The sequence below is a fragment of the Oncorhynchus gorbuscha genome, linkage group LG19 (genome assembly GCF_021184085.1).
Source record: "Oncorhynchus gorbuscha isolate QuinsamMale2020 ecotype Even-year linkage group LG19, OgorEven_v1.0, whole genome shotgun sequence".
Classification (NCBI taxonomy): Eukaryota; Metazoa; Chordata; class Actinopteri; order Salmoniformes; family Salmonidae; genus Oncorhynchus; species Oncorhynchus gorbuscha.
The window spans coordinates 7,118,918-7,146,137 of NC_060191.1; the positions used below are offsets into that span (position 1 = coordinate 7,118,918).

The window sequence follows — 27,220 nt, forward strand, 5'->3', positions numbered from 1 at the left end:
CGCCCGATAATTAGTGAACCTCCACCCGCAAATGGATTGATCTCTGACCTCAGCAGCGATACCAACCCTAATTATGCCATTAGTGGTAAAGCAGACAACAACGCTTTCCAAAATCAACCATATCGGGTGCAGGCCTCGTAAAGGTTCTTTCCAGTCTAGCCCTGATGTCTTGCCATCCGAGATTGGTGGATAGAAAGGGGTGGATAGAAAGTGGTGGATAGAAAGTGGTGGATAGAAAGGGGTGGATAGAAAGGGGTGGATAGAAAGGGGTGGATAGAAAGGGGTGGATAGAAAGGGGTGGATAGAAAGGGATGGATAGTGTTCATAGTAAGTATAGCATCATGCTTTTGGGATATGTATCTATTCAGATTCCACAATGATTCTTTAGTTGTGGTCATTACATCTCCACACTCCCTCTCTTCTTTGATGTGATCATTACATCACCACACTCCCTCTCTTCTTTGTTGTGATCATTACATCACCACACTCCCTCTCTTCTTTGTTGTGATCATTACATCACCACACTCCCTCTCTTCTTTGTTGTGGTCATTACATCACCACACTCCCTCTCTTCTTTGTTGTGATCATTACATCACCACACTCCCTCTCTTCTTTGTTGTGATCATTACATCACCACACTCCCTCTCTTCTTTGTTGTGATTATTACATCTCCACACTCCCTCTCTTCTTTGTTGTGATCATTACATCACCACACTCCCTCTCTTCTTTGTTGTGATCATTACATCACCACACTCCCTCTCTTCTTTGTTGTGGTCATTACATCTCCACACTCCCTCTCTTCTTTGTTGTGATCATTACATCACCACACTCCCTCTCTTCTTTGTTGTGATTATTACATCTCCACACTCCCTCTCTTCTTTGTTGTGATCATTACATCTCCACACTCCCTCTCTTCTTTGATGTGATTATTACATCACCACACTCCCTCTCTTGCTTTTGGTCTACATCTTTGTTAGTCACCCTGATTTAGCACGTGTGTTTTATCAGTATCTTTATGAAAATATTTAGACAATAGCTGAAGCAAGGGGCTATAGATAGCAGCACACAAGTAGACTACAAATGCATGCTGGGCCGGACATGCCCTGAGCTGGTGAAGTGAGTGCTACCAACGCTTCAGCTTTTGGGAATCTCGCTCCATGCCTCAGTCAAATTGGGCACGCTCTGCTCCAGCTCTGCTTCACTCACATACTCTGGTACATAAGCACAAAATAGTCAACCCAAGTCGAAGCTCTTTTTCTTTCGTTCTACCTTTCATCTCACACACATACAAGCACGCACGCACACACACACACTCACACAAATGCACATGAGAAAAGCAGAGATTAAACGTTTGGGCTTTATTTGGATTCATAAATCATGACTTGAATTGAAAATACTTTTGTATTTCTGTTCTTTTTCCCTCGTTGTCTTTGCCTATATATTTGACTTATTGTCCTCCATGGTTTTGTTGATCCAGCTAAGGTATTTAGCCACACGGGTGTAGACTCCATATCTACCAGTCTGCCCACAACCCACACCCCAACTGACAATACCTGCAGCCCAAAACCGTTTAGTAATACTATCCTTCAAGACGTACGCCCCTCCACTGTCCCCCGTACAGGAGTCCTTGCCCCCCTCAGGTACTCCGGCACAGAACATGTTGTCTGTCAGAACAGGGATTGTCTCTGTTGGCGTTGCTGCTTTTGCTCTGTTGACAGAGTCTTGGCACTCATCCTCTTTCACTACTGGTAGGCGTATGTACCTGAGATCGTTGGCAATGATTTCCTCTTCTTTCATGCCAAAGCCTGACACCATACTGATAAGGGATAGAGGTCAGGAAAGAGGTCAAGGAGTTACTCAGAAAACTATTGCCTTACATTCGTTAGCTTACCAAAGAACATTGATGAACTGAGGACTGCTAAGGACTAGTTGTGCAGTTAGGATACTTTAGATTTTACAATTGAATTTAAGGATGTGAAAAAGAAGTCATGAAATTTGTAGGTTGCACTCTTGGCGCATTGACTACTTCCATGATAAGAATGAACACATTATGAAATGTGGGTCTATCGATCCCTTCTATCGATCCCTTCCTCTTTGTGTTCTTATTGATGTCTTTAATAATATAAACGTTAATATTGATGTTCAGCTTTCTCATTTTTAATAAAGAACAGGACAAGTCTGGCTCTCACCCCATCTGGCCAATGTTGTAAGTAGCTTTCTCTGGTGGCAGACACAATGGCATGATGGCAGCGTGGAATGTGAGTGGTTGTTGGAGTTTTATCAGGGCGATGTCATGATTGTAGTTTGCACCCTCTGTGTTTTTGTATTCAGGGTGGGGGTGGAGGGAGGCGACTCCAAGAGGGGTGAGCTTTGCTAGTTTTTCTGCATCATTGTCTCCCACAAAAACCTTGAAAAAAAAACATAATTCAACTTCAGTATAGATCTTCAACTTCTTCAAATCTGACATCACTAAAGGACTTCTACACACATAATTTGAACATTAGCTTGTGGTAGCTTTACCAAAGTACTGAAGGACTTCTACACACGTAATTTGAACATTAGCTTGTGGTAGCTTTACCAAAGTACTGAAGGACTTCTACACACGTAATTTGAACATTAGCTTGTGGTAGCTTTACCAAAGTACTGAAGGACTTCTACACACGTAATTTGGACATTAGCTTGTGGTAGCTTTACCAAAGTACTGAAGACTTCTCTTTGCCTGTTGTTACTCCAGATATTTAAGTGGACTATACCTTTAAAAACATAAGCAGGAAATACTTTTGTTCTACAGTGTTCAATGAATTGATTGATGGGTGTGTGACAATCTACCTACCCGAACTTTCTCCTTTAGCACAAGTTTGCCCTGATGCACCAGGTTATGAGCTGCAGTCATGATCCAGCGGTCCCCGATCACCATGGCCCCTCCTCTGCCTCCGTCTACACTGAGCAGCACCTGCCAGGGGATGGTTTTGTCTGGGGCTATGTCTCCCCCCATGATCCTCTGAAAGCCTGAGATGGACATTGTGGGCTGACCACAGACTGGGGGTGGGGGGTAAAGTAGTGTCGAGGGTCACACAAATAGATACAGGATGGTATTTGATGGATATGGTAAAGAAAATGATACATAAGGAGTTACCTGGGATACATGAGGGAATGACAGGGGTGTCAAGGTTGTCTCTCCATGTTCTATCTGCTGCACAAGTGTAGCTCACTGAAGGACAGACAGACAGACAGACAGACAGACAGACAGACAGACAGACAGACAGACAGACAGACAGACAGACAGACAGACAGACAGACAGACAGACAGACAGACAGACAGACAGACAGACAGACAGACAGACAGACAGACAGACAGACAGACAGACAGACAGACAGACAGACAGACAGACAGACAGACAGACAGACAGACAGACAGACAGACAGACAGACAGACAGACAGACAGACAGACACACACAGACACACACACAGACAGACAGACACAAATGATATAAAACACATTATTGTTTAGTGAGCAAATGTGTGGGACTGATGAAGGATAGTTAAAACATCTCACCAGTTGCTCCTCCAAGGAGTGAGTAGAATGGTTCATTGCAGTGGTACTGAATGACGGAGAGGTGCTGGTTCTGAGAGCCAGATATGAACCTTACGCCTCCATTCAACAATTCTTCAGGTTCCCCACAGTCAATTACTGCACAGGAGAAAGGGAGAGAAAGAGAGAGACAGAGAGACAGAGAAACCAAAATACATCTGTGTTTAATATGGAACTTGACTTATGGGAATGTATTAGGTTGTGATCATATAAATAGAATCCATTTCTATGGTTGTAACTCACTGTGGCACTCAGGGAGGGAGAGGTGCCACTGTCCATTCTTTTGACACATGGAGGCATAGCTTTTGATCTCTCTGCCATCCTGAGAGAGAGAGAGAGAGAGAGAGAGAGAGAGAGAGAGAGAGAGAGAGAGAGAGAGAGAGAGAGAGAGAGAGAGAGAGAGAGAGAGAGAGAGAGAGAGAGAGAGAGAGAGAGAGAGAGAGAGAGAGAGAGAGAGAGAGATTGAATTGTAATTGAAGAATCCATAGACTAACCACTTCTGGGAAAATTGGAAAACACTAAACAACCAAAAACACTAAGAATTATCTATCCAAAATGGAGATGTATGGGTAAACCACTTCTCCAATCTTTTTGGCTCTATAACAAAGAATAAAGAGCAAAAACATATACATGATCAAGTACAGATCTTAGAATCAACTATTAAAGACTACCAGAACCCACTGGATTCTCCAATTACATTGAATTAGTTACAGGACAAAATAAAAACCCTCCAACCCAAAAACGCCTGTGGTGTTGATGGTATCCTTAATGAAATGATCAAATATACAGACAACAAATTCCAATTGGCTATACTAAAACTCTTTAACATCATCCTTAGCTCTGGCATCTTCACCAATATTTGGAACCAAGGACTGATCGACCCAATCCACAAAAATGGAGACAAATTTGACCCCAATAACTACCGTGGAATATGCGTCAACAGTAACCTTGGGAAAATCCTCTGCATTATCATTAACAGCAGACTCGTACACTTCCTCAATGAAAACAATGTACTGAGCAAATGTCAAATTGGCTTTCTACCAAATTACCGTGCAACAGACCATGTATTCACCCTGCACACCCTAATTGACAACCAAACAAACCAAAACAAAGGCAAAGTCTTCTCATGCTTTGTTGATTTAAAAAAAGCCTTCGACTCAATTTGGCATGAGGGTCTGCTATACAAACTGATGGAAAGTGGTGTTGGGGGTAAAATATACGACATCATAAAATCCATGTGCACAAACAAGTGTGCGGTTAAAATTGGCAAAAAAACTTCACACAGGGTCGTGGGGTTAGACAGGGATGCAGCTTAAGCCCCACCCTCTTCAACATATATATGAACGAACTGGCGCGGGCACTAGAAAAGTCTGCAGCACCCGGCCTCACCCTACTAGAATCCGAAGTCAAATGTCTGCTGTTTGCTGATGATCTGGTACTTCTGTCACCAACCAATGAGGGCCTACAGCAGCACCTAGATCTTATGCACAGATTCTGTCAGACCTGGGCCCTGACAGTAAATCTCAGTAAGACCAAAATAATGGTGTTCCAAAAAAGGTCCAATCACCAGGACCACAAATACAAATTCCATCTAGACACTGTTGCCCTAGAGCACACAAAAAACTATACATACCTTGGCCTAAACATCAGCGCCACAGGTAACTTCCACAAAGCTGTGAACAATCTGAGAGACAAGGCAAGAAGTGCATTCTATGCCATCAAAAGGAACATAAATTTCAACATACCAATTAGGATCTGGCTAAAAATACTTGAATCAGTCATAGAGCCCATTGCCCTTTATGGTTGTGAGGTCTGGGGTCCGCTCACCAACCAAGACTTCACAAAATGGGACAAACACCAAATTGAGACTCTGCACGCAGAATTCTGCAAAAATATCCTCCGTGTACAACGTAGAACACCAAATAATGCATGCAGAGCAGAATTAGGCCGATACCCACTAAATATCAAAATCCAGAAAAGAGCTGTTAAATTCTATAACCACCTAAAAGGAAGCGATTCCCAAACCTTCCACAACAAAGCCATCACCTACAGAGAAATGAACCTGGAGAAGAGTCCCCTAAGCAAGCTGGTCCTGGGGCTCTGTTCACAAACACACCCTACAGAGTCCCAGGACAGCAGCACAATTAGACCCAACCAAATCATGAGAAAACAAAAAGATAATTACTTGACACATTGGAAAGAATTAACAAAAAAACAGAGCAAACTAGAATGCTATTTGGCCCTACACAGAGAGTACACAGCGGCAGAATACCTGACCACTGTGACTGACCCAAAATTAAGGAAAGCTTTGACTATGTACAGACTCAGCGAGCATAGCCTTGCTATTGAGAAAGGCCGCCGTAGGCAGACATGGCTCTCAAGAGAAGACAGGCTATGTGCTCACTGCCCACAAAATGAGGTGGAAACTGAGCTGCACTTCCTAACCTCCTGCCCAATGTATGACCATATTAGAGAGACATATTTCCCTCAGATTACACAGATCCACAAAGAATTCGAAAACAAATCCAATTTTGAAAAACTCCCATATCTACTGGGTGAAATTCCACAGTGTGCCATCAAAGCAACAAGATTTGTGACCTGTTGCCACGAGAAAAGGGTAACCAGTGAAGAACATGCACCATTGTAAATACAACCCATATCTATGCTTATTTATTTTATCTTGTGTCCTTTACCATTTGTACATTGTTAAAACACTGTATATATATATATATATATATATATATATATATAATATGACATTTGTAATGTCTTTATTGTTTTGAAACTTCTGTATGTGTGATGTTTACTGTTCATTTTTATTGTTTATTTCACTTTATATATTATCTACCTCACTTGCTTTGGCAATGTTAACACATGTTTCCCATGCCAATAAAGCCCTTGAATTGACTTGAATTGGAGAGAGGGAGAGAGAGAGAGAGAGAGAGAGAGAGAGAGAGAGAGAGAGAGAGAGAGAGAGAGAGAGAGAGAGAGAGAGAGAGAGAGAGAGAGAGAGAGAGAGAGAGAGAGAGAGAGAGAGAGAGAGAGAGAGAGAGAGAGAGAGAGAGAGACGATACTTCACAGGGGATATTTCCAGGAAAATAGCCCTTGTAGAAAATGAAAGACTGAGTAAAACAAGAGAAAGAGAGAGAAGGAAGTATGAGGTAAGAGAATGATAAGAGGCAGGGTAAAAAGGATTGTTTAATCTCACCATCATTAGTTTGTATCCAGGGTCACAGCGGACTTGGATGTAGTCTCTGTAATAGTACTGCGGAAAGTTTGGAGTGACTCTTCCATTGGTGATAGAACTGGGTGAAGCACACTGCACCCCTATGGACAACAACACACATATCAGGATTTCAGACCAGGGCCTTTTTAGTTAGGCTTCAACTTTGACCTGCATTCTCTTCTTTACTTCCAGGAGGTTTTACCTTCTCACCTGTTTTGCCCTTCACCAGTTTGCATCTGCTCTTCCTTCATACTCTCTCCCTTGCTCTGTCTTTCTCCCTCTCCTCTTTCATAATTTCCCTCTACCTCTGTTCTCCCTCTCTATGCATTTCCTCCTCCCTCTCTCACTCTGAGTAGTGTAGTGCAGGCTCCAGCCCTGGCTCAGACCAGCCCAGTCAGTGTGGTAGTCTAGCTGGACAGTGTAAGAGTTAGTGGGCATTAGTCCAGGACTCTTCCCTCCACACAGCTTCTGGGGATCCTTGTCGGGGATGGACACCTGGGCGAGGCAGAGGAGAGATCAAACACTGTAAACAAACACAAAGCATGCTGTCCTGAACACACACACATGCATGAACACACACATGAACAAACACACACATGCAATACTTAATTAATGTACACATGCAATACTCAATATTTAACATTAATGCACTCTATGCAGTGCTGAGGACATTAAAAACATGTGACAAGTGGTCAGGGCATTGTATAGTGTTACCTGTAACCAGTGGTCAGGGCATTGTACAGTGTTACCTGTAACCAGTGGTCAGGGCACTGTACAGTGTGACCTGTAGCCAGTGGTTAGGGCATTGTACAGTGTTACCTGTAACCAGTGGTCAGGGCATTGTACACTGTTGCCTGTAACCAGTGGTCAGGGCATTGTATAGTGTTACCTGTAACCAGTGGTCAGGGCATTGTACAGTGTTACCTGTAACCAGTGGTCAGGGCATTGTACAGTGTGACCTGTAGCCAGTGGTTAGGGCATTGTACAGTGTTACCTGTAACCAGTGGTCAGGGCATTGTATAGTGTTACTGTAACCAGTGGTCAGGGCAGTGTACACTGTTACCTGTAACCAGTGGTCAGGGCATTGTATAGTGTTACCTGTAACCAGTGGTCAGGGCAGTGTACACTGTTGCCTGTAACCAGTGGTCAGGGCATTGTACAGTGTTACCTGTAACCAGTGGTCAGGGCATTGTATAGTGTTACCTGTAACCAGTGGTCAGGGCAGTGTATAGTGTTACCTGTAACCAGTGGTCAGGGCAGTGTATAGTGTTACCTGTAACCAGTGGTCAGGGCAGTGTATAGTGTTACCTGTAACCAGTGGTCAGGGCATTGTATAGTGTTACCTGTAACCAGTGGTCAGGGCATTGTACAGTGTTACCTGTAACCAGTGGTCAGGGCATTGTATAGTGTAACCTGTAACCAGTGGTCAGGGCAGTGTATAGTATTACCTGTAACCAGTGGTCAGGGCATTGTATAGTGTTACCTGTAACCAGTGGTCAGGGCAGTGTATAGTGTTACCTGTAACCAGTGGTCAGGGCAGTGTATAGTGTTACCTGTAACCAGTGGTCAGGGCATTGTATAGTGTTACCTGTAACCAGTGGTCAGGGCATTGTATAGTGTTACCTGTAACCAGTGGTCAGGGCATTGTATAGTGTTACCTGTAACCAGTGGTCAGGGCATTGTATAGTGTTACCTGTAACCAGTGGTCAGGGCATTGTATAGTGTTACCTGTAACCAGTGGTCAGGGCATTGTATAGTGTTACCTGTAACCAGTGGTCAGGGCAGTGTATAGTGTTACCTGTAACCAGTGGTCAGGGCATTGTATAGTGTTACCTGTAACCAGTGGTCAGGGCAGTGTATAGTGTTACCTGTAACCAGTGGTCAGGGCATTGTATAGTGTTACCTGTAACCAGTGGTCAGGGCATTGTATAGTGTTACCTGTAACCAGTGGTCAGGGCATTGTATAGTGTTACCTGTAACCAGTGGTCAGGGCATTGTATAGTGTTACCTGTAACCAGTGGTCAGGGCATTGTATAGTGTTACCTGTAACCAGTGGTCAGGGCAGTGTATAGTGTTACCTGTAACCAGTGGTCAGGGCATTGTATAGTGTTACCTGTAACCAGTGGTCAGGGCATTGTATAGTGTTACCTATAACCAGTGGTCAGGGCATTGTACAGTGTTACCTGTAACAAGTGGTCAGGGCATTGTATAGTGTTACCTGTAACCAGTGGTCAGGGCATTGTACAGTGTTACCTGTAACCAGTGGTCAGGGCAGTGTATAGTGTTACCTGTAACCAGTGGTCAGGGCATTGTATAGTGTTACCTGTAACCAGTGGTCAGGGCATTGTACAGTGTTACCTGTAACCAGTGGTCAGGGCAGTGTATAGTGTTACCTGTAACCAGTGGTCAGGGCAGTGTATAGTGTTACCTGTAACCAGTGGTCAGGGCAGTGTATAGTGTTACCTGTAACCAGTGGTCAGGGCAGTGTATAGTGTTACCTGTAACCAGTGGTCAGGGCATTGTATAGTGTTACCTGTAACCAGTGGTCAGGGCATTGTACAGTGTTACCTGTAACCAGTGGTCAGGGCAGTGTATAGTGTTACCTGTAACCAGTGGTCAGGGCAGTGTATAGTGTTACCTGTAACCAGTGGTCAGGGCATTGTATAGTGTTACCTGTAACCAGTGGTCAGGGCATTGTATAGTGTTACCTGTAACCAGTGGTCAGGGCATTGTACAGTGTTACCTGTAACAAGTGGTCAGGGCATTGTATAGTGTTACCTGTAACCAGTGGTCAGGGCATTGTACAGTATTACCTGTAGCCAGTGGTAGAGGCAGCTGGGTCCATTCTGGGTGCCTATGTGCTCTATGTGGAAGCTGTCAGTGAAGTTGAGGGTGACGATGAACCCAGGCTCCACAGAGATGACATACTGACAGGCCAGGCCGTGGGGTGATGGGTCAGGGTAGCCTGGGCTGGACAGAGTCCCCTCTGGTTCATCAAATATACCCCCACCACAGGACACTGGGGGAGAGAGAGATGTCCACAATATGTGTAGGACTACAATACACACACACACGCACACAGATAGAGAGTAGATGTACTCACAGACACAGGTGCGCTGGTCAGGGCGGAGCTCGTAGCCATGGCGACAGGAGCACATGTAAGAGCCCAGGGTGTTGTGGCAGATCTGGGAGCAGAGTGGACCAGAACCATCCTCAGGGTCTGGAGCTGAACACTCATCTATGTCTGGGAGAGGGATGGAGAGAGGGATGGAGGGAAGGAGAGAGAGATGGAGAAGAGAGGTGGAGGGATGGAGAGAGAGATGGAGGGATAGAGAGAGAGATGGAGAAGAGAGGTGGAGGGAAGGAGAGAGGGATGGAGAAGAGAGGTGAAGGGATGGAGAAGAGAGGTGGAGGGATGGAGAGAGAGATGGAGAAGAGAGGTGGAGGGAAGGAGAGAGAGATGGAGAAGAGAGGTGGAGGGAAGGAGAGATGGAGAAGAGAGGTGGAGGGGAGGAGAGAGAGATGGAGAAGAGAGGTGGAGGGAAGGAGAAATGGATGGAGAAGAGAGGTGGAGGGATGGAGAGAGAGGTGGAGGGAAGGAGAGAGGGATGGAGAAGAGAGGTGGAGGGAAGGAGAGAGGGATGGAGAAGAGAGGTGGAGGGATGGAGAAGAGAGGTGGAGGGATGGAGAGAGAGGTGGAGGGATGGAGAGAGAGATGGAGAAGAGAGGTGGAGGGAAGTAGAGATGGATGGAGAAGAGAGGTGGAGGGAAGGAGAGAGGGATGGAGAAGAGAGGTGGAGGGATGGAGAAGAGAGGTGGAGGGATGGAGAGAGAGGTGGAGGGATGGAGAGAGAGATGGAGAAGAGAGGTGGAGGGAAGGAGAGAGGGATGGAGAAGAGAGGTGGAGGGATGGAGAAGAGAGGTGGAGGGAAGGAGAGAGGGATGGAGAAGAGAGGTGGAGGGATGGAGAGAGAGATGGTGAAGAGAGGTGGAGGGAAGGAGAGAGGGATGGAGAAGAGAGGTGGAGAGATGGAGAAGAGAGGTGGAGGGAAGGAGAGAGGGATGGAGAAGAGAGGTGGAGGGATGGAGAGAGAGATGGTGAAGAGAAGGAGATAGGTGGAGGGTGTAGCTTAGCATCACACCGTGATGTCACCTTCCCTGAGACTTTCCTGAGGTTTGTGGTTTAACAGTGTTGTACAGTTGTCTTGGATTATGTATTAATGTTGTAAGCAGGGCATCTGATCCTCTAGTGGGGTTGCTACCTTTGGCCTGATAATGGGCAGAGAAGCCGAGGTGCTGGTGTGGCTCAGGGTTCGTGTCGTCTGTCTGAAGGACCAGGGTGAGCCTGTTGCCTGGAGACAAGAGTGGCTGGTTGCCTGGGTGATGTCCATCAGCAGAATTCTCCTGACCACAGAACTTTGCAAGGACCTTCTTGTCATATAAAACCTGGAATGACAGAGTGAAGAAGGTTCTTGGACATATTCCAATATCGGTAAGAAACATTGAATACATCCTACGTTTTTATAATAAGGTATCGAAGTGTTCTTTTGAAGTCCACTGACCGTGAGGGAGTCGTAGTAGCAGTCGGCTGACGGCTCGATGTCCAGGTGAGTGAAGCTGAGCTGGAGCTGGTAGCCCTCAGGTACACTGAGGTCCCACTGTTGTGACAGGGCAGCAGGGTACGGCTGGGGGAACTGGGGGGACTGGACCACCCCATGTAGGGCTGGCAGGGACCGGGCCAACCGCCAACACTCACACAGAGACACACACAGCAGCCTGGAGCAGACCAACACAGGGAGAGAGGGCTGAGATGGGAGGTATAGGAGGAGTTGTTGTGTGTCACAACGAGGTAAATACAGCCCCTTGAAACATGTCTGTATGATGACTGATCAGATAGAGAGCTATTTTCTGATCTGTGACCAGGAAGCAGAAGAAAACATAACCCAATGATGCTGTAGGAATCATATGTTCTTATCATCCTTCAAGATGAAGGCTCAATAAAGGTTAAAACCACTGGTGTGCTGCGTAATGTAAACAAACAGGTTATACTTCATTTGAACACTTTCTCACACGTGCTAGTCACATGACACAATGTACTAGTAATGGAATAAACGGCATACACCTTCACGGCAGCTGGTCTGATTATGACAACTGACTTTACACACTCACTTAAGCAGTCGTTGTTTACGTTCACTTAGCTATAGCCAATGGGTTCAAGTACAGTGTAACCAAACAAACTCACCAGATGAACGGATGGGTCCAGTCCATGTTGAAGGTCCTGGCTACAAATGTTTCTGTTGTTATTGTTTTACTGCTGTGTGGCTATTGCTCACATGTATTAGACTTGAATTCCCTGCAGTCTGTGTGTCCCAATAGAGACCTATGGTGAGGTATTATGCTAGACTACGAGTCTAAAAGTCATGTTAAAACCTGCTCTGTTTGACTTGGCTGAACTAGACGAATGTGAAGGGGGGGACGAGAGAGAGGGAGAGAGAGAGTGAACGGGCCCGAGAGACAGAGTATTGGTGGTGGTGGAGTTAAAAGACTACAATTGACCAGTTCTTAAAGGTAAAACCTTTTTTTACGTTAATGTCGAAATTGAAACCTATAAAAGACAGAATGCATATCTACCAGAGGTTGGAGGGGGGGATGGGGTGCGGGGGAAAGGGGGTAGAGTGGGAGGAAGGGGCAGAAAAGGGGAGGGAGGAGAGAGAGAGAGTGGGAGGAAAGTGTGTTCAGTGCTCTTCCTGTAAATTCTGTTTGAATAGTTTGTTTTGTTTACACATAGGGACAAACTCCATGCTGGTCTGGGTATGTCAGTTCAGGTCACATGATGCAGGGACGTACTGTAATGCTGCTAAGAACACACTGTACACAACACTATCCACTATAGCATTCAGATGATCTACCTTTTTCAAACTACATCCCTGGTCATGTGTAGTTATGGGATGTGACAGCCTACAGTATGTTAGATAGATGAGACCCTGATGAAAGCAGCTTAGCTGTGGAAACGTTGGTATTTAGTGCATTTGTTCCATCGGAGCCTCGGAAATGCGTCCAGCTATTCTTTTCTAAGACTACAGTGTGTAAATGCAATATTAGTCATATATTGTGAGATTCATTTGGAAGTGTGTAAAATAAATAGAGGTTCCATGTTTAATGGACACAAAAAAAGTGAGATGCTGAGAAAACAGATGTCATTGATTGCCACTACAACTTATATTGGTCTAGTTTCTCCTTCATGGTCTTCTTGATCAAGCAGATGTAGTTTGCCACATGGGTATTTACCCCATATTGGCCAGGTCATACACATTCTTTTGCCCAGCTAATGATCCCTGCTGACCCAAAATGTTCAGCCTCCTTCAGGACGTACACCCCTCCGTTGTCCACTGTACATTTAGACTTGACACCCTCAGGTACCCGGCACAGAACAAGTCCCCAGTTGTGTCCGCTATCGTTCAGGGCAACAGCAGCTCTGCACGTTTCCTGATCCACCACAGGAAGCTGGACATATCGGAGCTTATTGGAGATTTTCATGACTCCTACACCAAACCCTAGAGATAAAGAGGAAGGGAGGGAAGTTTTCGTGAGAAAACCGATTTTTGAGATGTCTATTGTTCTGACAAACAGCACTGTAGCCCTGACACTTTCCAGCTCAGATGTGGAAGGACATTCGTCCTGGGCGGATGTAATGGATGGAGACGCAGCCCATACAAATAAACTGATATCTCTAGTTTAAACAGACAGATTTTGATGGAGTGTGTCAAATGACTCTTAAGGATTATGACAGAATGTTCAAAGTTGTTTTTTTTTCTTCAATATTTTTCTTAAAGTTAAGCACTCAAAATGGCACCCAATTGGTGGAACAACACTCCTATTAACATTTTTACAGACAGTATTGGTAGTTTACAAGACAGTAGCAGGAGTTTGCTTAGAATTCAGCTATTCCCTCCGCAAGGCTATTAAACAAGCTAAGCGTCATTACAGAGACAAAGTGGAATCTCAATTCAATGGCTCAGACACAAGAGGCATGTGGCAGGGTCTACAGTCAATCACGGACTACAGGAAGAAATCCAGCCCAGTCACGGACCAGGATGTCTTGCTCCCAGGCAGACTAAATAACTTTTTTGCCCGCTTTGAGGACAATACAGTGCCCCTGACACGGCCTGCAACGAAAACATGCGGTCTCTCCTTCACTGCAGCCGAGGTGAGTAAGACATTTAAACGTGTTAACCCTCGCAAGGCTGCAAGCCCAGACGGCATCCCCAGCCGCGCCCTCAGAGCATGCGCAGACCAGCTGGCCGGTGTGTTTACGGACATATTCAATCAATCCCTATACCAGTCTGCTGTTCCCACATGCTTCAAAAGGGCCACCATTGTTCCTGTTCCCAAGAAAGCTAAGGTAACTGAGCTAAACGACTACCGCCCCGTAGCACTCACTTCCGTCATCATGAAGTGCTTTGAGAGACTAGTCAAGGACCATATCACCTCCACCCTACCTGACACCCTAGACCCAGTCCAATTTGCTTACCGCCCAAATAGGTCCACAGACGATGCAATCTCAACCACACTGCACACTGCCCTAACCCACCTGGACAAAAGGAATACCTATGTGAGAATGCTGTTCATCGACTACAGCTCGGCATTCAACACCAAATTACCCTCCAAGCTCGTCATCAAGCTCGAGACCCTGGGCCTCGACCCCGCCCTGTGCAACTGGGTACTGGACTTCCTGACGGGCCGCCCCCAGGTGGTGAGGGTAGGCAACAACATCTCCTCCCCGCTGATCCTCAACACGGGGGCCCCACAAGGGTGCGTTCTGAGCCCTCTCCTGTACTCCCTGTTCACCCACGACTGCGTGGCCACGCACGCCTCCAACTCAATCATCAAGTTTGCGGACGACACAACAGTGGTAGGCTTGATTACCAACAACGACGAGACGGCCTACAGGGAGGAGGTGAGGGCCCTCGGAGTGTGGTGTCAGGAAAATAACCTCACACTCAACGTCAACAAAACTAAGGAGATGATTGTGGACTTCAGGAAACAGCAGAGGGAACACCCCCTATCCACATCGATGGAACAGTAGTGGAGAGGGTAGCTAGTTTTAAGTTCCTCGGCATACACATCACAGACAAACTGAATTGGTCCACTCACACTGACAGCGTCGTGAAGAAGGCGCAGCAGCGCCTATTCAACCTCAGGAGGCTGAAGAAATTCAGCTTGTCACCAAAAGCACTCACAAACTTCTACAGATGCACAATCGAGAGCATCCTGGCGGGCTGTATCACCGCCTGGTACGGCAACTGCTCCGCCCTCAACCGTAAGGCTCTCCAGAGGGTAGTGAGGACTGCACAACGCATCACCGGGGCAAACTACCTGCCCTCCAGGACACCTACACCACCCGTTGTTACAGGAAGGCCATAAAGATCATCAAGGACATCAACCACCGAACCACTGCCTGTTCACCCCGCTATCATCCAGAAGGCGAGGTCAGTACAGGTGCATCAAAGCTGGGACCGAGAGACTGAAAAACAGCTTCTATCTCAAGGCCATCAGACTATTAAACAGCCACCACTAACACTGAGTGGCTGCTGCCAACACACTGTCATTGACACTGACCCAACTCCAGCCATTTTAATAATGGGAATTGATGGGAAATGATGTAAATATATCACTAGCCACTTTAAACTATGCTACCTTATATAATGTTACTTACCCTACATTATTCATCTCATATGCATATGTATATACTGTACTCTACATCATCGACTGCATCCTTATGTAATACATGTATTTACATTTACATTTAAGTCATTTAGCAGATGCTCTTATCCAGAGCGACTTACAAATTGGTGCATTCACCTTATGACATCCAGTGGAACAGCCACTTTACAATAGTGCATCTAAATATTTTAAGGGGGGGGGGGGGGTGAGAAGGATTACTTTATCCTATCCTAGGTATTCCTTAAAGAGGTGGGGTTTCAGGTGTCTCCGGAAGGTGGTGATTGACTCCGCTGTCCTGGCGTCGTGAGGGAGTTTGTTCCACCATTGGGGAGCCAGAGCAGCGAACAGTTTTGACTGGGCTGAGCGGGAACTGTACTTCCTCAGTGGTAGGGAGGCGAGCAGGCCAGAGGTGGATGAACGCTGTGCCCTTATTTGGGTGTAGGGCCTGATCAGAGCCTGGAGGTACTGAGGTGCCGTTCCCCTCACAGCTCCAATGGGAAGCACCATGGTCTTGTAGCGGATGCGAGCTTCAACTGGAAGCCAGTGGAGAGAGCGGAGGAGCGGGGTGACGTGAGAGAACTTGGGAAGGTTGAACACTAGACGGGCTGCGGCGTTCTGGATGAGTTGTAGGGGTTTAATGGCACAGGCAGGGAGCCCAGCCAACAGCGAGTTGCAGTAATCCAGACGGGAGATGACAAGTGCCTGGATTAGGACCTGCGCCGCTTCCTGTGTGAGGCAGGGTCATACTCTGCGGATGTTGTAGAGCATGAACCTACAGGAACGGGCCACCGCCTTGATGTTAGTTGAGAACGACAGGGTGTTGTCCAGGATCACGCCAAGGTTCTTAGCGCTCTGGGAGGAGGACACAATGGAGTTGTCAACCGTGATGGCGAGATCATGGAACGGACAGTCCTTCCCCGGGAGGAAGAGCAGCTCTGTCTTGCCGAAGTTCAGCTTGAGGTGGTGATCCGTCATCCACACTGATATGTCTGCCAGACATGCAGAGATGCGATTCGCCACCTGGTCATCAGAAGGGGGAAAGGAGAAGATTAATTGTGTGTCGTCTGCATAGCAATGATAGGAGAGACCATGTGAGGTTATGACAGAGCCAAGTGACTTGGTGTATAGCGAGAATAGGAGAGGGCCTAGAACAGAGCCCTGGGGGACACCAGTGGTGAGAGCGCGTGGTGAGGAGACAGATTCTCGCCACGCCACCTGGTAGGAGCGACCTGTCAGGTAGGACGCAATCCAAGCGTGGGCCGCGCCGGAGATGCCCAACTCGGAGAGGGTGGAGAGGAGGATCTGATGGTTCACAGTATCGAAGGCAGCCGATAGGTCTAGAAGGATGAGAGCAGAGGAGAGAGAGTTAGCTTTAGCGGTGCAGAGCGCCTCCGTGATACAGAGAAGAGTAGTCTCAGTTGAATGACTAGTCTTGAATCACTAGCCACTTTAACTATGCCACTTTGTTTACTTTGTCTTCACACTCATCTCATATGTATATACTGTACTCGATACCATCTACTGTATGCTGCTCTGTACCATCACTCATTCATATATCCTTATGTACATATTCCTTATCCCCTTACACTGTGTATAAGACAGTAGTTTTGGAATTGTTAGTTAGATTACTTGATGGTTATCACTGCATTGTCGGAACTAGAAGCACAAGCATTTCGCTACACTCGCATTAACATCTGCTAACCATGTGTATGTGACAATTTTTTGTGTGATTTGATTTGATTTGATTTGAGAATTCAGGACTTTCCTGCACACTTCCTGACTTTCCTTCAATGAAAGTCTCATGGTTAGCCCCTTCAGGAAGAATGTATTACAGCTCATTGCAGTGGTGTTGAATGACAGAGGTACTGGTTCTGAGAGGCAGATATGAACGTCACCCCTCCATTCAGCAACGGTTTAGCGATGGTTCAGGTTCCCCACAGCAAATCACTGTAGAAGAGACTGGAACCAAAAACTAAAATCAAATCAGATGTTATTTGTCACATGCTCTGAATACAACTGGTGTAAACTTTACAGTGAAATGCTTGCTTATGATCCCTTCCCAACGATGCAGTTTAAAAAAATTATAGTAAAAAGAAAAATAGTAGCACGAGGAATAAAATACACAAGAACGGAGCTATATACAGGGAGTTCTAGTACCAGATCAATGTGCAAGGGGTACAAGGTATTTGAGGTCGATATGTACATGAAGGCAGGGTAAAGTGACTGGGCATCAGGATAGAGTCAAATAAAGAATGGAGTAGCAGGAGCATATGATGAGTGTAAAAGTGTGTATTTTTGGTTATTGAAAAGATATTTCACATCGGTTTAGATGGTACAGTGCTTGTTTTGTCACATAAACTGAGATTAGGCGAACTACTAGAATTTTTGCAACCAGGAAATGACAGAGCAATTCCTGCATATTGCACCTTTAACTCTTCAGGTGCCTTCAGCACACAGATAAGACATAATGGAATTGTATTTCATTCTCACCTACAGAATACGGTCCCTTAACATTAAATAAAAGAAAATGAAGGAAATCAGTCAATTGAAATAAATTCATTAGGCCCTAATCTATCGCTTTCAATGACTGGGCAGGGGTGATACGATACAATGGAAAAATGGACTGTCGTCACTGCTGATTAAGTGTATATCGTAAGTGTGACTCATTTTCCCTGTACAAAGGTGTTGGAGACAACAATGTGGGAAACCTCATCCAGTCTCCACCCCTTGAGGCCACCTCTCTCCATATTCACCCTGAATACAACAATGTAAACTATGACCATGACATCGCCCTGATCCATCTAAAACATCCAATCACGCTCATATCATGCCACTGTGTCTGCCAGCAAAGGACGCTAAATACCTGATAGGTCAGATTGGGTAAGCATAAGTCAACTAAAACAGTAAACTACGAATATCTAGCAGGGATCGTCAGTTGGGGGATTGACTGTGGACAGCCTTGAAAAAATATGGGGTCTACACGCGTGTGGCTAACTACGTAGACTGGATCAAAAATACCATAGAGGAGGAAGATTCTAAAACGTTCTAAAATATAACTATTATAGATGTGTTTTAATGTTTTGCGCAAGTGCTTTGACTGTGTTATTGTATAATAATAATAATGTGGAATCTGCTGTTGCTTCTGATGATGAGGAGCATGCTCATGTTAATGACAACAATTGTGATAACAACTGCAAAGATGATAATGACTACTACTTTATAACTTGCTCATACAGCTCCATATTTCAAGATACCACACCATCCCTCTCTAGGGTAAAGATGATGATGATGATGATGGTGATGATGTTTCTTTCTCTCTCCTCTGCAGTAATTGACTGTGGGGAACCCGAACCGTTGCTGAATGGAGGGGTGACGTTCATATCTAGCTCTCAGAACCAGCATCTCTCAGTCATTTAGTACCACTGCAATGAGCTGTACTACACTCTCTCTAAAAGAGTTAATGGTGAGACTTTTTACGATCATATATTTTTCACAATGTGAAGTCCATAATGAACCCTCTGAGTCCCATCTTTTTATTACATTTCAATATTAAATATAGCTGCAAGCAGCAATGAACGGGGTTCACGGGATGATAGAAAGGACACAAGATCAGTTGGATAACAAAGCAAGCACCCAATCATATAGGAACTATCTTCCTTTATGTGCAATCAGTAAAAGCGATACCATATTTATCTCTCAATACCACAAGGTTTTTTTGTTGTTTTTTTTCACCTTTATTTATCCAGGTAGGCCAGTTGAGAATGACGTAAGTAAGTTGGTTATCTTTCTCAAATGATTAGAGGCTAATTCAATGAGTCTTATTACCATATCTTGAGTCAATCTGATTTATGGTTCATGAGAAAAGGATTTGTAGAGTATTTTTAGCATTAGCATATATTCTAACGTAGATCTATAGGTACACTGCGCCATATTTGTATGCAGCAACAATTTTTTCACAAAATCATTAAAGATTGATGTAATGAGTCTAAATTGAAAATCTGGAGCTAATCTGATGTATTGTTCATGAGAAGAAGATGAATGCAGCATTTTAGCATTAACGTTACATATGCAAAGAATGAGTTGTTAAATGCGAAGACAGTTGAATGCATTCAGTTGAACAACTGACTAGGTATCTCCCTTTCCCTAATAGTTTATTTGTTTTTTGAGAAATCAATACCAAATTCAGTGTGGTTCATCTTACACTCTCAGGAAAAAAAGGTGTTATCTAGAACCTAAAAGTGCTCTTCATCTGTCCCCATAGGAGAACCCTTTTGAAGAATCATTTTTGGTTCCAGGTAAAACCCTTTCCACAGAGGGTTCCTCATGGAACACAAAAGAGTCCTACCTGGAACCAAAAAAAGGATTATACCTGGAACCAAAAAGGATTATACCTGGAACCAAAAAGGGTTATCCTTTGGGGACAGCCGAAGAACCATTTTGGAATGCCTTTTTCTAAGAGTGTAGGGATGTCCATGATAGCATTGACAAGTTTCAAGTTGATAGGCCTCTCTGGATTGGGTTTTACAGTGGTTTAAATGGACATGTAAAATGTGTGTTAATAACTCAATAATTAGTCAATAACTTTTGACTATCCCTTAGCTAACTTAAGGTATATACCATGGGCATACATTCCAAATTTAGTGTCATTTGATCCTATCATTCATGATTTTAAAGTATTTTTTAGCATATTTTAGCGAATGTGCTAATATGCATCTACTGGTATAGTGTGGCCATCTTTGAATGTATCACTGTTATTTTCTCAAAGTTGTTAGGGACTATTGTGATGAGTGCAAAGATCAAATTTGGAGTGAATCTGACCTTTAGTCCATGAGAAGATGTTTTATGGTTATTTTAAGCATTAGCGTTACATAGTAAAAAAGTGAATGTAAATAGTTTCCTTATTTTTTTAAAGATATCAATGTAAAGAAACGTATAGGTGCTAGACATAGGATTTATTGAATCATTTTTGCATTGTACTTTTAGAAAATGTCCATAATATATGTGCAGTAATAGTGGAATGATCGTGTTTTACATTATTACTTACCCACCAGAGTTGTTATTGGCTGTGATATCCGCCTATTGATTTCTCCCACCGGAGTGGCATCTGTCATCAAAATGAGAAAGTTGTTCTGACTTTGTGGCTTTGTTATTTATTGGAAATCACGCTGTAATTCCCTGTTTGCTGAAAGTCTACACTTCGCTCAATTTCAATTTAAAATGAAAAAACAAGCTGAATACTGTAGAGAATCATTGTACCTCCCTGGCGGAGAATCACTCTTAGTTGTTGTGAATTTGTTAGATTACTTGTTAGATATTACTGCATTGTCGTAACTAGAAGCACAAGCATTTCGCTACACTCGCATTAACATCTGTTTTATCCTAGAGGCCGGCCCATGTGTATGTGACCAATAAAATGTGCAACCTCTCAACTTGCTCCACTACAGCCCCGTCGATGAGAATAGGAGCGTGCTCGGTCCTCCTTTTCCTGTCATCCACATTCATCTCCTTTGATTGCTAAAAGTCTACACTTTGCTCAATTTCAGTTGAAATGAGAAAACAAGCACTGAATACTGTAGGTAATCATTGTACCTCCCTGGCGGAGAATCACTCTTGAGCCTTTTACGTTTGGTTTTGGCCCACCAGCTTCAAACAGCTGTTAATTTTTTTACAATTGAAAATATATTTCACAGCAATTACAACATTCTAATGACACTCTTTCAATGTACAGCGGAGCCTAGTGGTTTGAGCGTTGGACTGGTAACCCAAAGGTTGCAAGATCGAATCCCCGAGCTGACAAGGTACAAATCTGTCGTCTGCCCCTGAACAAGGCAGTTAACCCACTGTTCCTAGGCTGTCATTGACAATAAGAATTTGTTCTTAACTGACTTGCCTATGAAAATAAAGGTACAATAAAAAATAGCTTGTTTCACATGCTCATTGGTCACAAAGTGGAGCGATGATCAGAACAACTATATGATTCTCCAATGTATCCCAGGTATCTCATAATAAATATGCACCCTCCTTAAAGCGAAAGGAGAACATTTTGAAATGAGATACAGCAAGAAGACAATTTGTGTTTCTAAGTGTGAATGTGCATGTGTTTTACAATATGAATGAATGGATGTGAGTGTTCCTTAGTCATCTGTCACTGTCAAATCAAATCAAATGTTATTGGTCACATACACATGGTTAGCAGTTATTGTGAGTGTAGCTGTCTATGTGAGCCTCTTGTTTCCCTCTTTGTCCCTAGTGTGTGGACTTCTTACAGTGAACCACCCAGGGATTGTAAGGATTGTTGGGGGAAAGCCAGCACCAGCTGGATGCTTCCCTGGCAGGTGTTGCTGATAGTAAATGGTAGAGGAGGAGGGATAGTTATCGGGGACCACTGGATCATGACTGCAGCACATGTGCTGAATGGAAATACCAGGGATGAAGATAAGGTGAGGGGATTGTGTTAATAAAAATAGCAGCATGGGTCATCTTTCTGACTTAGCTGCTCATCTGGGTTTGTGCTTGATATTAGAGGTCTTCACAAGTCCAAAAAGCTGTACCTGTTCTGAAATGAACCCGGGGCTTTCCCACCCAGACCCGATATGCATAAATAAATGTTTTAAATACAAAGACCCGTTCCGAACGGACCTAAGGACAACTAGACCCTTTTTGTATAGACTTGGTCTGATCCAGACCGGGTCCGATTATTTTTTAATGTACTTTATTAACCGGAGCTGATAAAGTGCAAGAGGAGAGAGAGAGGTGCCACTATAGCAGGCGGGGGAGGGGCTGTACTGTGAACGAGTGACACTGTGAGCAGGGAGTGAGAGACTAGAGACAGCAACCAACCTAGCTGACTCGCTCAATAGTAGACTAACTGCTGCCATAGCTAGGATATTTATCATCAAATATGATTACGTAGTACCTGTCTTGACTGCATCAACCCGGGAGAAGCTAGTTAAGCGAGCTAACGTTAGCTAGCTAGGCTAATTGAGGCTGCAGGGCAAACAACAACTACTCCTTTCAGAATATTAAGTAGCAGCCTGCCTGTTTACTCTTGGTCGTTGTAGCCTATCCTTCTCGTTTAACTTTGAATTCTGTCATTTTAATTCCATTTTCCATTGATTAGATATTTCCTAACTATTGCCCCACACGGAGGCTATATGACTGTAGCCCTCTCTCTCCCTCTCTCTCTCTCCCTCTCTCTCTCTCTCTCGATTTTACCACTTCAGCTCGGTTTTGTGGCAGTCGGTGGCTGGAGTTTTTGACCATTTTTAGGGCCTTCTTCTGACACCTCCTGGTATAGAGGTCCTGGATGGCAGGAAGCTTGGCCCCAGTGATGTACCCTCTATAGTGCCTTGTGGTTGGAGCCCGAGCAGTTGCCATACCAGGCGGTGATGCAACCAGTCAGGATGTCTCTCGATGGTGCAGCTGTAGAACTTTCTGAGGATCTGAGGACCCATGCCAAATCTTTTCAGTCTCCTGAGGGGGAAGAGGCTTTGTTATGCCCTCTTCACGACTGTCTTGGTGTGTTTGAACCTTGGACAGAGATGGTCGTCTTGCTTCGAGTCCTAGGAAACTATGCAGTTGTTTGTTTTTTTATGTATTATCTCTTACATTGTTAGGCCAGAAAATCTCAAGTGTTATTACATACAGCCGGGAAGAACTATTGGATATAAAAGCGATGTCAACTTACCAACATTACGACCAGGAATACGTCTTTCCCGAAGCGGATCCTTTGTTCAGACCTCCACCCTGGACATGGGATCTTATCCTAGAGGCCGACCCAAAACAACGCTGTCGCTGAAGGAGAGGCAGACGGAGCGGCCTACTGGTCAGACTCAGAAGGCGAGCACACCATCCACCGCTTCCAAGCATATTACTCGCCAATGTCCAATCTCTAGATATCAAGGTGGATGAAATTAGGGCACGAGTTGCTTTCTGGAGAGACATCAGAGATTATACCATTCTTTGTTTCACTGAAACATGGCTGACTCGGGATATGTTGTCAGAGTCGGTACAGCCACCCGGTTTCTTCATGCATCGCGCCGACAGAAACAAACATCTCTCTGGTTAAAAAAAGTATGCCTTATGATTAACGACATCCTGAGGCTGCATTTATTGTAGCTGGGGATTTTAACAAAGCTAACCTGAGAACAAGACTTCCTAAATTCCATCAGTATATCGAATGCGTGACACGAGCTGGTTGCATTCTGGATCATTACTACGCATACAAAGCTCTCTCCTGCCCTGCCTGGCAAATCTGACCATGACTACATTTCGTTGCTCCCAGCCTATAGTCAGAAACAGGAAACGCCCATGCTCAGGTCTATCCAATGCTGGTCTGACCAATCGGATTCCACGCATCAAGATTGGTCAGGTGGACTGGGATATGTTCCGGACAGCTTCAGACAATAATATTGATGTATACACTGACTCGGTGAGCAAGTTCATTAGAGATGTCGTACCCACTGTGACTATTAAAACCTTTCCTAACCAGAAACCTTGGATTGATGGCAGCATTTGCACAAAACTGAAAGCGCGAACCACCGCTTTCAACCACCTGAACTACTGCATGTTCACCCCGCTATCATCCAGAAGGCGGGGTCAGTACAGGTACATCAAAGCTGGGACCGGGAGGCTGAAAAACAGCTTCTATCTCAAGGCCATCAGACTGTTAAACAGCCACCACTAACATAGAAAGGCTGCTGCAAACATACAGTCTCAAATCTCTGGGCACTTTAATAAATTGACTTAATAAAGGTATCACTAGTCACTTTAAATGACGGCACTTTAATAATGTTTACATATCCTACATTATGGCATTTACAAATTATATTTGTCGCCAAACCCACAGGCTCCAGGTCATCTATACGTTTTTGCTAGGTAAAGCTCCGCCTTATCTCAGCTCACTGGTCACCATAGCAACACCCACCCGTAGCACGCTCTCCAACAGGTAAATTTCACTGGTCTTCCCCAAAGCAAACACCTCTTTGGCCGCCTTTCTTTCCAGTTCTCTTCTGCCAATGACTGGAACGAATTGCAAAAATCACTGAAGTTGGAGACTTACATCTCCCTCATTAACTTTAAGCATCAGCTGTCAGAGCAGCTTACCGATCACTGTAGCTGTACACAGCCCATCTGTAAATAGCCCATCCAACCAGTACCTACCTCATCCCCTATGTGTTTTTGTTTCTCTGCTCTTTTGCACACCAGTATTTCTACTTGCACATCATCATCTACACATCAATCACTCCAGTGTTAATTGCTCAATTGTAATTACTTCGCTACTATGGCCTATTTATTGCCTTACCTCCTTATTTCTTTTGTACACACTGTACACAGATTTTTTTTATTGTGTTATTGACTGTACGTTTGTTTATCCCATGTGTAACTCTGTGTTGTTGTTTTTGTCACACTGCTTTGCTTTATCTTGGTCAGGTCGCAGTTGTAAATGATAACTTTTTCTCAACTGGCCTACCTGGTTAAATAAAGGTTAAATAAAAATACAATACAAAAAAACTAGTCTCGGATATATATACTGTATTCTATACCATCTACTGCATCCTGCCTATGCCGCACGGCCATCGCTCATCCATATATTTATATGTACATATTCCCATTCAATCCTTTACATTTGTGTATATAAGGTAGTTGTTGTGAATTTGTTAGATTACTTGTTAGATATTACTACATTGCCGTAACTAGAAGCACAAGCATTTCGCTACACTTGCATTAATAACTTCTTATGGCTGCAGGGGCACTATTGAGTAGCTTGGATGAAAGGTGCCCAGAGTAAACAGCCTGCTTCTCAGTCTCAGTTGCTAATATATGCATAGCATTAGTAGTATTGGATAGAAAACACTCTGAAGTATCTAAAACTGTTTGAATGATGTCTGTGAGTATAACAGAACTCATATGGCAGGCAAAAACCTGAGAAGAAATCCAACCAGGAAGTGAGAAATCTGAGGTTGGTATATTTTCAACCCATTCCCTATTGAAATCCCATTGGGATATGAATGAAGATTCACTTCCTAGGGCTTCCACAACCGTCTATAGAAATTTGAATGAGGCTTCTACTGTGTTGAGAGAGATCTTCTGTTGGATCTGACAATTAATCTTGATGGTTGTACATTTGTCTCAAGTCAAACTGTGAAGGACCTTTGCATTACTCAAGATCGTGATCTCTCTTTTGACGAACATATCAAGACTATTTCAAGGACAGCTTTTTTAATATTCGTAACGTTGCAAAAATCTGAAACTTTCTGTCCGAAAACGATGCAGAAAAGTTAATCCATGCTTTTGTGACTTCTAGATTAGACTATTGCAAATGCTCTACTTTCCGGGTACCCGGATAAAGCACTAAATAAACTTCAGTTAGTGCCTACACGTATGCTATGGTCACAAGACGCAGGCCTCCTTTCTGTGCGTCACTTGAGTGGGTTGAGTCACTGACGTGATCTTTGGGAGATCTTCGTGGGCTATACTCAGCCTTGTCTCAGAGTAGTTATTTGGTGGTTGAAGATATCCCTCTAGTGGTATGGGGGCCGTGCTTTTGCAAAGTGGGTGGGGGTTATATCCTGCCTGTTTGGCCCTGTCCAGTGGTATAGTCAGACGGGGCCACAGTGTCTCCCCACCCTTCTTGCCTCAGCCTCAAGTATTTATGCTGCAATAGTTTATGTGTCGGGGGGATAGGGTCAGTCTGCTATATCTGGAGTACTTCTCCTGTCTTATCTGGTGTCCTGTATGAATTTTAAGTATGCTCTTTCTAATTCTCTCTCTCTCTCCCTCTCCTCCCCTCCCAGAGGACCTGAGCCCTAGGACCATGCCTCAGGACTACCTGGCTTGATGACTCCTTGCTATCCTCAGTCCACCTGGTTGTGCTGCTCCAGTTTCAACTGTTCTGCCTGTGGCTATGGAACTCTGACCTGTTTACTGGATATGCTACCTTGTCCCGGACCTGCTGTTTTCGACTCTCTCACTCCACCGCACCTGCTGTCTCTAACTCTGAATGCTCTGCTATGAAAAGCCAACTGACATTTACTCCTGAGATGCTGACCTGTTGCACCCTCTACAACCACTGTGATTATTATTATTATTTGACCCTGCTGGTCATCTATGAACGTTTGAACATCTTGGCCATGTTCTGTTATAATCTCCACCCGGCACAGCCAGAAGAGGACTGGCCACCCCTCATAGCCTGGTTCCTCTCTAGGTTTCTTCCTAGGTTCTGGCCTTCCTAGAGAGTTTTTCCTAGCCACCGTGCTTCTACAACTGCATTGCTTGCTGTTTTGTGTTTTAGGCTGGGTTTCTCTACAGCACTTTGATATAGCTGACGTATATCAGCTGATGTAAGAAGGGCTATATAAATACATTTGATTTGATATTCTCATGCATCTCACGCTTGTTATTTCTGTTTGTCTGACTGTTTCTCTGTCTATTTGTTTATATTATTGACTCTCTCTTTCTCTTCATACTTTCCTTCTCTCTCGTTCTCTCTATTAATCTTGTGTCCCACCCTTCTCTCTCTATCTCTCCCACTTTTTGCCCCGCCCCCCTTTTCTCTCACTCTAGCATTCTCTTTTCTCCCCCCCCTCTCTCTTTCTGTCTTCGTCCTCTCCCCCAGCCTCTGTTTGTTCCTTCTGCCCCTCTGTGCCATGTCAATGCTCTTGGGGTGGATGGAGTC

The 27,220-nt window shown here is 44.5% G+C and overlaps 1 protein-coding gene and 1 long non-coding RNA gene across 2 annotated transcripts; one reads left to right on the forward strand and one right to left on the reverse strand.

The window, feature by feature from the left end:
- Positions 1–1,338: 1,338 nt before the first annotated feature.
- Positions 1,339–12,316, reverse strand: LOC124006285 (complement C1r subcomponent-like). Its single transcript, XM_046316206.1, has 13 exons — positions 12,062–12,316; positions 11,382–11,595; positions 11,082–11,265; positions 9,923–10,063; positions 9,633–9,838; positions 7,167–7,314; positions 6,802–6,920; positions 3,837–3,915; positions 3,558–3,692; positions 3,137–3,211; positions 2,834–3,039; positions 2,190–2,407; positions 1,339–1,816 (listed from the first exon to the last, which is right to left on the reverse strand). Exons 1-13 carry the CDS (start codon positions 12,085–12,087, stop codon positions 1,435–1,437), a joined length of 2,133 nt encoding a protein of 710 aa, XP_046172162.1. The 5' UTR covers positions 12,088–12,316; the 3' UTR covers positions 1,339–1,434.
- Positions 12,225–26,511, forward strand: LOC124006286. The gene is made up of 3 exons (XR_006833753.1): positions 12,225–12,387; positions 18,872–19,006; positions 26,340–26,511. It is a non-coding gene; the product is annotated as an uncharacterized LOC124006286 (long non-coding RNA).
- The last annotated feature ends 709 nt before the right edge of the window (positions 26,512–27,220 follow it).